Source organism: Pelmatolapia mariae, linkage group LG3_W (assembly GCF_036321145.2).
Source record: "Pelmatolapia mariae isolate MD_Pm_ZW linkage group LG3_W, Pm_UMD_F_2, whole genome shotgun sequence".
Taxonomy (NCBI): domain Eukaryota; kingdom Metazoa; phylum Chordata; class Actinopteri; order Cichliformes; family Cichlidae; genus Pelmatolapia; species Pelmatolapia mariae.
The window spans coordinates 43716101-43728452 of NC_086229.1; the positions used below are offsets into that span (position 1 = coordinate 43716101).

Here is a 12352-nt window from a genome sequence, read left to right on the forward strand (position 1 = left end):
CCTCTTTGTTGAGCTTGTGTTGTTGGTGCATTTCAGAGCATTTTTAATGGAATAACCTGCCACACTGCTACACACTGTCCAAGAACTTTGTGCTTCAGTTTTTGTGAATGACAGTGACAGATTTTACAGATTTTAACAGGTCAATTAGTTATCAGTAATTAGCAGATATGTGTGTTACACCTGTAAAGTTTATGAATGCCCTTCATAACCAAGCTTGCTACCATTACCTGATAACTAATTTCTCTCTGCCGGTCTTATTTTTACCTAAGCCTCGACAGATGAATTCATATGCAACTCTCCCAGAATTTCCCAGGGATTCCCAGACTTGAACCAGGGATCTTCCACTTGCTAGGTTTAGCCACTACTCGACTGTCTCATACAAATATGGTAAAGCTAGCCTTAAAGAACAAACAAACAAGCAAACAAATTTTAACATTGAGTTTTTGGGAGGGGTGGACAATTAATTTACCCACATTGTCCCACAATTTGAGATACATGGGAAGCTGGGACCAGTGTAGAGGATCTTAACAATAAGTTTGTATAAACGTATACATTTAATAGCAGAACCAAGTTCAGCTTATTGACGGGCTCTTCACAGCAGTCCCAGTTTCTAATGCGGTCCCTTAGGAACATTTACTCCCCACCCCTGAATAATATGGCCCTATTGACCAACTGAGGAGCTCCAACAACGGCTGCAGACCCAGAAGACCCAGAATTGGGATCAAGATGGGTGGTAGGAGCATGTGAGGCTGGCATGTACAGCGTATGCAAATTTTGGAGGATTTGATCATGGATCCAGATTTCTAGATAATGATGTTCATGTAGTTTTAATTCAAAGCAAACTAATTCTACCCAACCAGTAGACTAAGATTCAAAACCTTCAAATGTAGCCCGGGCTGATGTACATGTCAGTCTGGCAGCCAACAGTGATATCTTTCTGTTGGAACAATAGAAGAGAATTAAATATGCTAAGATCAGCATATGGAAAGTTTGACAGCAGTCCACTCCTCTGATGCCGTAAAACTACATTAGACATGATTGTGTTGAGTTTTTCTGGAAATGCACACAAACAGTCACCACAACCACAACTTTTCTTAAACTTTTCCAGGCCCGCCCTGTAATTTTCTATCAGCCCTTTATCACAAAATGAATTTAAATGAAGTAAAGGGCAGAGTGATAGCATCAGCAAACTTATTAATCTTCCCCACAAAATCTTATTAGTGAAACACATCTTCACGTCATGTTTTTCTCCCAAAACTCCACATTTCTCCTGCAGCGGCTCTACTCCCAACAGTTTGAAAAACACTCATGGAAACAAGCTCTTAATTGCCTAAAAGCCACAAGGAGGCTGACTGAGAACTCATCTGAACTCATATTCCACTTTAGAGAGAATTTCAGATTGTTTTGTGAGTTTTGTGAAGAATAGTTTAGTTCAAAAGGTTAATTTGCAGTAGTTGGAGATCAAGAAAAAGAGGAAATGAAAGGCTCTGTACAAATCAAGCATATCAATCATGAACTTCTCAAGGGAGGAGAGAGGGGACCGTGTTCACACAGCAAAAAAAAAAAACCCAAAAAACATCCTCTCAGCTGGGATTAAACTGGACTGCAAAACAACAGACATACACAGACATACACAGATACACACAGACACACACACAGGGACAGTGTGAGGCAGATGGAACAAACCCTGGACTGTCTTCGATCTAAAGAATGTTATTCTGACCCACTTAGACGAAGACACAGAGGAAGAGGAGAATCAGGGCGTCTGTCTGCTGGATTTGGAGGCGATGAGTAGCATCTTTATTTCTCTCGCCGCGTCAGTGAAGTGATTGTTAAGAAGGAAATACCCAGAAAATCTCTTTTTTGAAGAGCGAATATTGCCTCCGTCAAATTAGTCCTTCAACAGGTTCTCATTAATGGCTGGCGGTCGTGTTTCATTAAAGAAAGTCTGGGCTCATTGACTGAAACTGAGAGCCTTATTCACATCGAAAAGTGGCAGTGTGCAGCGTGCTTGCGTGTGTGTGAAGGCTCAGCTGCTGATAACTAAATAAATCAACAAGGATCTGCATGTTTCTTTTTCCTCCAGCAGGAGCTTTCATGTGGGCAGATTTCCACACTTGCAGCTTGTTTTTGAACTCTAAAACCCTGTGCGGCCTGTATAACTGAACAAGCACTTGCTTCATGCCTGCTACTCGCCTTACCTTTGTTGTAATACCATCCCTGCGCTTCTGTGTGTGTGATGGCTTTATTTCCAAGCTTTTCTATGCCTGCAAGGATGCAAACACAGGCAGGCAGGTGTGTTGTTTTGTGTGGTCCAGGAGGAAACCCACAATGCTCAGATGACAGACACACCGGGTCGAGGGTGAAAGGCCTTTGTTCCTCCCTTCTCAACTTACCACAAAAGATATACTGTAGGTCGGAGCCTCCATCCTGACACAACACAGCAAAGCCCCTATAGGTGGGTGAGGGATGGGTGAGGAGGGTCAGGTGTCAGCTTGAAGCCCTTTGAGTCAAAAGCATGTGACCATTTGTGAACTAACCCAGTAACCACATCTGTCAGGATCACAAAGGTCCTATAGTTTAGTGATGTATGTACAGCATATCGATATTAAAGGCAAGTCAGATGTGACATTTCAACCACAATCACAGCTCTGCAGCCTGAAAACATGTTTAAGTAAACTGAAAACATGTTTCTGTAGGTTATCTTTGCATTTGCACAAAGATGTTCATGTGAATGTATCACCTGTGATGCACATCAGGGCCGTAAGACCACTAACAACCCTCTGAGACCCAGCCCTAGCTCTGAACACCAATCCTAAAAAAGAACTTTTTCTGGAAAAAAATGGAGTTTGAAGTTTTAATCAACGACTTTTAAAAAGAACAAAAATTATATACACAGTACATGGACAAAAGTATTGGGCAACATGTGTTAATCTTTAAATTTAGGTATTTTTAGTCCCATTGCCACAGATGCAGGAAATCAGGCACCGAGCTTTTATATTCAAGAATGGATCTTTCCTATGAACTCACAGAATTCGAGTGGGATACTGTAATTGGATGCCACCGCTGCAACAAGACTGTTTGTGAAATTTCCTCCTTCCTAGATATTCCACCATCATCTGTGGTGGGATCAAAGTGGAAGCCTTTCAGAACCACAGCAACTCAGCCATGACGTGGCAGACCAGGATTGTGTAAATGTCACCAATGCTCTGTTCTCAGTGACTGCAGAGCTCCATGGCTGGAGTTTCCATGGCTAAGCTGCTCCTGTAGGTGTTAAATGTAGGTGGCCCAGTATTTTGTATTGTGGGGTTAGCATCATCTGCCAAGGATTAGTTAGACCTCAAAGAGTTAAAGACACTTAGGTTTTGCAGAAATGTGACTGCTAACCATGTGACATTAACTTCCATTTTGGTTGTGTGACAGTCATGGTAATCATGTAGGATCAAGAGAATAAGGCCCCAGTCATAGTGCCCTGGACACCGGTCCATGACCATCTGGCAACAACCAGTTGTTCAGGAAAAGACTGCTGAAGTCCCAGAGACAGGCCCACAGACTGGCCAGTGACCACCAATTTTCCCTAGTGACCCACGTGTTGCTGTGTATTCCCCAACTGGTTGGCCGCTAGCATATTACTGCAGATGTCCAAAGTTTGAATGACAATAAATTTGTCTACTGTCCCACTGTAGTTAAACTGGAAATACTGTGACGTGAACTGGAGATGGAGACTGTTTGCCTTCAAAGTAAAACTTGTGTCTTTTGTAACATGCTGGCTACAACTCTGAGTACAACTTTTACTTTGGAGGCAAAGCTTCTCCATTCCTGGTTTGAATTAAATGTTTACAATTTGTACTGCCCCTGTTAGTTTGTGTGCATTTGCAGACAAACATGGAACAGGAAACCTTAGCAACGTGCTAGCAACCAAAGCAACGACTAGGACATTTTTGGTCAACCACCTTCTGTGCAACATAGTTTCTCTACAAACCGGTGGTTGTATCATGCCCAGTGTCCAAATCTTGAGAAATCTGCACTTTAATATTCTCTGAAGAACAAGTAGTGCTTTTTTTTGCACTACTTGCCACAGCGCAACTTTTGGTATCGATACGAGACCAAGTAAATACAGGGCCAGTATTGCTGATGCCAATACTGATAGCATTAACCTATAAACCCAGCTTATGTGCAGCAATGTGTCATGATTTATGAGATGAAACCTACATTTTTAAATTCTCATCATTTGAACCACTGCAATTTGTTTTGTTTTGTTTTTTTACAAGAAAAAACCTTTCAACTTTTTATGCATTTTGAAACTGGGTTTTTTTTTTTTGTTTGTTTTGAAAACCTAGAATGTAAATGTGCCTGTCTCTGAAGCACTTTGTGCCAACCTCTGTTCAACAGACTATAAATAAAATAGGCATGAATTAATGCAAAAGGGTTCAAACATGCTTCAAAGAGTGCATTTGAGATATAGTTTTCCATTTCCAGAAAAAAATAATTTAAACCATTCATTGGGCTACATACTGAACTTGGATAAAAATAAAGTAGCTAGTACCTATCCGATACCAATACCATATAATATTGACATTTGAATCAATCCGCCCACGTCTAATATTTGGTTTGGCTGAGAACCTGGCCAATCAAAGCTGATCTGGCCATTTGGTAGGTGGGCTTTAAAGAGACGGGAGTTCATTTAAGACAGAACAACAAAAGAGGCAGCGCAGCGAAGTACCATCTGAGAAAATTTTATTTTTTGAACATTAAGGCGTATAAACACATTCTCAGACTCAAAAACAAAATAGTGGGTTTTGGCTTCTCAGAAATGTTTCAAACCTCAATATTATCCTCCATGTCACAAACCCTCACCCTGCTTTACATGTGATAATGTTTTTCCAGATGTTACAATGTCACATGATAGGCACACATGATTCTCATATATTCACATGTTAGATTTATGTTGTGAAACTTTTCATGTAACTGGGAAGAGAAAAAAACAAAACTGTTGCACATGTAAAATATAATTCCCTCAGAGCTTTCAACCGTATCACATGGCATAGACATGGATTTGACATGCTAAGTTGGTAGTAGTTTACAGTGTAATCCAACACTTTCAGGACTGCTTCAGGGGTGAACAGTACAGTTCATTTTCAGGTCACAGCTAAGAGCATCAGAGAGGTCAAGAGGTCATGAGGGATTCATGCATGAATTTCAACTAAAAACAAAGATTTGTTTAATTCTTCATTTGCAATAAGAGATGAACAAAAGACCTCAATGAGACAGTGACTGAGGAGCTGTTTCTGTAACATGGACAGATCAAATGTGCAGCTTAGCTTGGTCTCATCCCTGCTTTACTCCGATGGTCCACATTGTGACCGGAGGGACTAACACCAGCCTCCAGGCCTAATCACACTTCCTCATCAGGAACACGGAAGTGCAGCGACAACATTCATGACATAAACGGACCGTTTTAAAGTGGGAGAGCAGGAAAAATAGGAATTTGACTTTGTTTGCTGCTCCGTGTAGCACAGGATCCCTGCCACTAGCTATCCCACCCTTCCTTATCAACTTTCAGGCCGGACAACAAAACACACACCCATTCCACATTTCTGGATCTAACTCACTGAGGTGACTTTAGGCTCGCTACAGAAGTGCTCCTTGTCTGCTTGTCTCCTGATGGGGATCAGCCACCCTCTTAAATAACGTGTTGTATGACTACGGCTGTTTGAACGAAATTCAAACAAGAAAATAAAGAAGTGCACAGAGATAACCAAGTCTAAGACAATCATTTCCTTTGTGAAGCCAAGAGACAGGAGTCCCTTTCCCATGAGACCAGAGCTTAATATTGTCTATAAGAAAACAGGAAGCGTAGTGTTTGCCATCCTTTGCAATTCTCCCACAAAGTCGTGCCTCTCATTTTCATTTTCCTTAATCGTCCACTTGATCAATTCAGGGCGGCACTAAGAAAAGAGGGGGGATCGAGTCCAACAGGTGTACCTTACTCCTCTCTAAAGAGGGTGGCTCGGATGTCTTTGTCAGCCCTTCTCGTGTCAGTCAACTTGTTTTCATTAAGACCGAATGATGGAGCGATGGAGGAAACAGGATAGGAGCAGGAGCGAGTCTTAGACTCCTCGTTTCTGCTCATACTCTGCTGATATTTCTGCTCTTTTACATGAAAGGGAAGTACAGTTCAGAGTGGGAGCACCACTGGTTTCATCTCAGTGAAGAAAAGCAGCACTGATTCCTTTACAGAAACAAGAAAATCAAAAGCAAGCTTGTCTTTTCTTTTGTCTGCCCGTAGGAGGGTATGAAAGCAAAACAGAAACAGAGAGCGAGCCTCTAATCGCTTTTCTCCATCGGTCAGCGTCTCTTCTGCTTCCTCGTTTTATCAGCCAACAAAGGGAGGAAAGAAAAACCAAACATGGAGAGAAGTCCTCTCTCTCTCTCTCTCGTTGTCAATCAATTCCACTTTATCCATGTGTTTCCCCCCACCCTCGTAGGTCAGCATCCAGCTGGCACGTCCGACATGAAGTCGAACTCGTTCTGTCCCAGCCAGAGCTCGGGCAGCTCGTTGGCCCGGTCCAAACCTAGCTCCACCACCAGAGACATGAGGACCTCCTCGTCCACAGGGTCAAAGTCGATAATCCCACCAGCGCCGGAACTTTGGTTGGCCATGCCAATCCCGACACCCATCCCGCCTCCTCCGAGGCCTCCAGACGGCGCCAACAGCTGATTACCCGCTCCCAGCTGCGGGGGTCCAAAGCCTCTTTGAGGCCCTCCAGGCCCAGAGTGTCCGCCAGAGGCACTGGCAAGGTTCTGGTAGTGTGAGTTGAGCTTCTGCAGCTGCATGCTGGCGATGAGGTGCGGCCCCGTTTGCAGACAGAAGGGCTGCGGCTTGGAGAGAGGCGTTGAGGACAGGGCCGATCCACGAGAGGACGCGGGGCCGGCGGATGGGGAAAAGGGCGCCACAGAGGTTTTGGAGGACGGGTAGTGGAGGAGGGAGTTAAGAGGAGAGGTGGAAGAGGAGGAGGAGAGGTCCTTCATTGCAGCGTGGGCGTGGCCAGGGAACAGCAGTGGGGTCATCACAGGGAAAACCCAGAACCTGCAGGAGGGGGGAAAGAAGGAAGAGAGAAGAGGAGGTGTTACGTAATGTCATCAAACTGGGACACGAGGAGGAAGAGATAAGATTGTTAGCTGAGCAGAGGCTCCGATAACCAGTTACATCATAGAGGGCAGATATCAATAATGATAAGACCTCAGTAAGACGCCCGAGACAATCCACGGTAAAACATAGAAAAAAAATTATGAAAAGATGTTCATGAAGAAGCTCTTTATTTGCTAGAAAACATTTAATTTAGACTTTAAATTAATCATTTCTTTCATTTAACCTATGAAGATGCATGAAGCACCTATAACCTGTGTTTAGATAACAAGCAAAAAGTCTGAAGGTTCTCACTCATCCAGGTCATTGGGGTCTCTTAGAACTGAAGACGCTTCTCGGATGAGCGATGAAACGTCTTCAAGAAACTTAAAACATGACTCCTCAACTTCACACACTGGACACACAAAACTATGGAAACTGCTTTCTGAAAACAATCACAGCACATTAGCAATGCAACCTCAGAGAATATGTATAATACGTTAAACCTACCCACACGCTGCACATCATGCCTCAGTGTGACATTTAGAGCCAGATTTGCTGCTGCTTTTAAGAGGCCCACTCTTTGGCTGTCTCTTTGTGTGATGGAGAGCAGCACGCAGGTGTCTATCGCTTCATTTTTAGCCCTTTATCGCTCACATCCGTCTGTCCTTCGCTCTTGTGTAAAAGCAATGCGTCATTACTGCAGCAACAATGGTAAGTTATTAAAGTAAAAATATTTGCGTAATATTTTTGCCATTTTGGAGGCAGGAGCTCCTCTTTGTTTGCATTTGGCTGCTGGGTTACTTGCGTCACTAGAAATTTTAGTGCAAGGCTCGAAGGGCTGTTGACGCCATGTATGCAGTAACAGTGTGGGCAGATCTTGACAGTGAGGCTCCAGGAGTAAATATCCCATTCATATCTTCCATAGCCCTGCATCAGATTGACAACCTGTCCGAGGTGTACCCCGCCTCTTGCCCATTGGCAGCCGAGACAGGCTCCAGGCCCTCCGCATCCCTGATAAGGATAAGCGGAAGAGAATGGATGGATCCATAGGGATCTGGAAATGGAGAATGTTCACCTTCAGAGTAAAAGCTGTGTGCTCAGCACTGCAGTCAACATGTTTCAAATGGTGCAACTTTTAATGTGAGAAGGTGGAGAAGTTCAGCCTTCTCCACTCGTGCTGTTGCACTTTTTCACAGTTTCACTGCAGCTCGGAGAGTATCTGTAGTCCGCCACTTCCATTCTTATAACAACTGCAGCACCAACTAAAGCAACCAGTTGGGGAATACTGGTTTGTGGAATACATGGACCAGTCTGCAGGCCTGCACGACTAGGGGCTTACTCACGCTATACTACTGGGATCAAACCCGAACAACCGCTAACGATCCTACTTTAGCATCATGATTGTCACAGTTACACATTAAACGTCATGTGGGTAGTGGTCACGTGTCTGCAAAACCTTACTGTAAAGATTTTCTGAATAGAGAAAAAGAATGGGGAAATTCCCTTCCTAACTAATAATAGCACAGCTAACTTCTGTCTTGAAGAAATGGTTTGGGATGTAGAACCCAGGCAGAACCTACAGACAGCCCTTTCACACCTGTGGTGTTTAGTCAGTTGTCCTCCTTGGTGCGGCTCGTTTGTGCGGATGTGAACACAGTAATCACACTCTGGCACAAAGACCTCGATGCGGTTCCAAATAAAGTCAGCACGGTACGTTTATTGAATTTGTCAATTTAATCCAACCTTAATCAGACACAACTAAAAGGTGTACCTTGCAAGTTTAAGCTAAACACTTTGCATTCTGGGATGTGTCCCACAGATGTTCAGCATGAGTTAGCAACTAGCCATGAAAGGAAGGTAAATTCTCCAGGTTCTCCAACAGTCTCCAACATCTTCTTCTTGTATTTACCTCTGTTGCACCCGCCCCAGACACATCTGGCCAATGAGAATGAACATTCTCACATAGTTTGTAATGATGCATTATGGGTCGTTTTGAGTGTGCTTGTAGCTTTTTCCTGTAGCTTGGTTTGACAGATCAAATCAGATCAACTGATCTGGACCAGAGTAAAAAAACTACAGCTTTGTGATACACACCACGTATAAAAGTAACTTTAGCGTATTTCCATAAATCTTGACTTATTCCTTCACCTTTTGGTTTTCATTCATAAATGTCTTATACGGCTTTGAACACTGACAGATAAACAGCCGCTCTATTAGCCTTCCTTTGTGATGAGTTTTTAAAAGTAAAAAGACTGTAGAAGTTCCAGATATCTAAAAACATTTCTTCTCACAATGAGAAATGGATTACTGGGGACACGAGTAACACATGTGACAAATGAGGAAAGGATCACAAACATCCTAAACAGTCAATTAAAAGCGTTTCCTGACAAACATGCGGCCGCTTCAGACCGCAACAACAAAGGCATTGTTGGCCCAACAGGCACGGTAAATCACTGAAGTCACATCTGTCTGGGGAACGCACCATGAGGCGAGGCATGACTCTGTGTGTGTGTGTGTGTGTGACTGATTCTGTTAGCCTGATGCCTGCTTTTCCCTCTTGACCTATTGAGCAGCAAATTAACCATGAAAAAGCCTGCAAGGAGAAGGCCTGTGGGTACCTACGGGGTTAGTGAGTGTTTATAGGTGTGTGTGTGTGTGTGTGTGTGTGCGTGTGAGTGAGAGAGAGCCTTTGAGGATCTCAAAGAGTGATTGGCTCATGTGGGAGGATAAATACATATGGGCCCTGAGAAGAGGCCATATGTCCCTGTAAGTGTGTGTGTGTGCATGAGTGTGAGCAGCAAGAAAAAGTTGCCGAGTTGTGTGGGAGAGATAAAAAGGGTGAGTGAAATGCAACGTGTGTGTGCAGAGAAACTCCTAAAGGCTCATGTTGTCCCTCAGCTGGTTTATATTACACACAGTTCAAACTGCATGTGTGTCCGCATACACACAATCATGCGGCTATCCTTTGAGTAAGTTAATCGCCTAATGATATGTGCTGATCCACACACACACACAAATACACACACAGCCCCTCCTCTCAGCACTGGCTCTTATTTAGCGAGAACATAATTGCTACAGGCAGGCATGCAGCTGCACTCAACTGATAGAGTTAACACACACACACACACACAAACCTGCCATTGACAGCTGTTTGGTATTGTTGTGTGTGTGCGTGCACGTGCGTTCATTATTCATTGACTGATTACTGTCAGGGCCAGACTGCACATGGTGTCTCTGCTCAACAGCTTTCCAGCACACGAGTCCAAAACACACAGACACACACACACACACACACACACACATACATAAAGCTTCTATAATACATACATTTTAAACTTTATATGGTAAAACCAGCCTTAATCACAATTTATGGCTTTGATATATTCAGATTAAATACAGCAGCCAAAAAGTCCAAACAGCCTCCTCCTGCAGTTCCTCGAGTGGTCACTTGAGACTGCCTCTAAAAGTGAATCAATCTCCATAGACTCCAGTGTTAAAGTGCTCCACTTTAGAGCATTAAAAAACAAAAAAAAACAAAAAAAACAAAAAACAAACAAATTTAGCAGTCTGTACCTGTGCTAGTACAACTACATGATCCTTGATGACAAAACAAAATGATGGTTGTACAGTAGCCACCTAATGCTACGTAAACATTAGCGTTTAAAATGACATTTAATCAGTGAACAGTCTGGAGTGTTCTCTCCTCCAGAAGGAATACGGCTCAGACTAACTTGCATTCTTTTTAAATCGCCAGCAGGGGGCGGTGCCTCTAGTTGCGACTTCAAGTTTACTTGCACATGCACAAAACTAGTGTGTGTGCTGCAAGTAAGGATGTACTGTGTGAGTCTTTATTCAGTCCAAAAAGTGACATCATTGAGAAGCAATATAGATTAAAACATACTTTTATACCACTGTTACTACTGTTAACACTGCAATAGCATCAATAATTACAATAACAGCACTACCACCACCATTACTAACTTTCACCATTAATACCACCACTACACTTCTATTTTTTTATTCATACCCCCACCACTACTATTTATAATACCACTATCACCATGACTACCTGCTACTACTGATACCACAACCACTGCTACTCCTACTGCCAACAACCACCCTTTTTTCCCCATCATCATTACGAATAACCAAACCACCACCACCAAACATTATTATTATTGATCATAATGTTACAAAGAAGAAAATTATAATAAAGGCAAACCAATAAACACAATAGCCCTATCTGCTCCCTTCTTTTATCAAATGCATCACTTTCTCCACGATCTTCTCTATAAACACTTCCCTGATGATTTTATGGGCTCGATTGCTCCTTTCAGGTCATCTTGAATAAAACATGGAGGTAACTTTGCAATTTACGGTCATTATTAGAGTCAGAAAGGAAGATTATCCAGGGCTGAGGACCTGTCAGTCACTAGTTGTTAGCCGATAAATGCCATTAGTTTCCTCACTCATCATGTACGGTTTTACAAAAGGACCTTACAAACCGGCGAACTGTGACGTCACGTCCTACGTCTATCATCAAAAACCAATGAAACAAGTCAAACCACCGTTGCAGCACAAGTTGCTTCTCTGAGACACGTAAGACAGATATAATAAACCTCAGAAAATCATGAATTAAAGCACATGGAAGAATCTTAACAGCAAACAGAGTGTTAGAAGCATTAAAGTCTTGTTCTGAGGTAAAATCAGCAAATCTGTTTCATGCTTTTTAAATCAGATTTTACCAGTGATGCTATTTCTGACTTTTTCTTTTACATTTTGGTAACCACAGAGATTGAAATGAATAAATTCAAACAACACTTCAAAAATAACTTCCCAGGTAAGCGCCTGGAGATTATGGCCACCGTGTGGAGAGACTTCTCCGGTGTCCATTAAGCTCCGACTATGTCTGGAGTGGCCATCCTTTCCTTTTGTTGCCAGCACAGTTATCGTTCCCCTCGATCAGCTTCAGTCTTAATTGACGTTGAAGGGGCTTAATCACATCTTAAACGTTGCTCCCCAAACAAGGAGCAGAGAACACACACAAAAAAATTACAGATGCTGCCACATGTGCAGAAACCCAACACGTTTTATGCAGGCCGACTTCTGCTGACCTGATGTGCCAAATTGTTTGTTACATGGAGCCATCTGGGAAGTGCTCCATGGAAGCTGGCGCATATGAGATACTTTGTAGGTCATTGAATGACTCTGTGTACTGAG

General features: G+C 42.9%; 2 protein-coding genes across 2 annotated transcripts in view; both read right to left on the reverse strand.

Moving 5' to 3' along the window:
• Nucleotides 1–4727: 4727 nt before the first annotated feature.
• Nucleotides 4728–7071, reverse strand: cited1 (Cbp/p300-interacting transactivator, with Glu/Asp-rich carboxy-terminal domain, 1). The gene has a single exon (XM_063469457.1). The coding sequence runs from the start codon at nucleotides 7069–7071 to the stop codon at nucleotides 6490–6492; it is 582 nt and encodes a 193-aa protein (XP_063325527.1). The 3' UTR covers nucleotides 4728–6489.
• hdac8 (histone deacetylase 8) overlaps nucleotides 6984–12352 on the reverse strand; it is a 52248-nt gene continuing 46879 nt past the window's right edge. Inside the window, exon 11 of the mRNA XM_063469455.1 lies at nucleotides 6984–7090. Within this exon, the coding sequence (XP_063325525.1) occupies nucleotides 7071–7090 (20 nt within the window). The 3' untranslated portion in view covers nucleotides 6984–7070. The remainder of the gene's footprint in view (nucleotides 7091–12352) is intronic.

Coding starts and splice junctions, on each gene's coding strand:
- cited1 (XM_063469457.1), bottom strand. CDS start 7,071: ATGACCCCACTGCTGTTCCCTGGCCACGCCCACGCTGCAATGAAGGAC.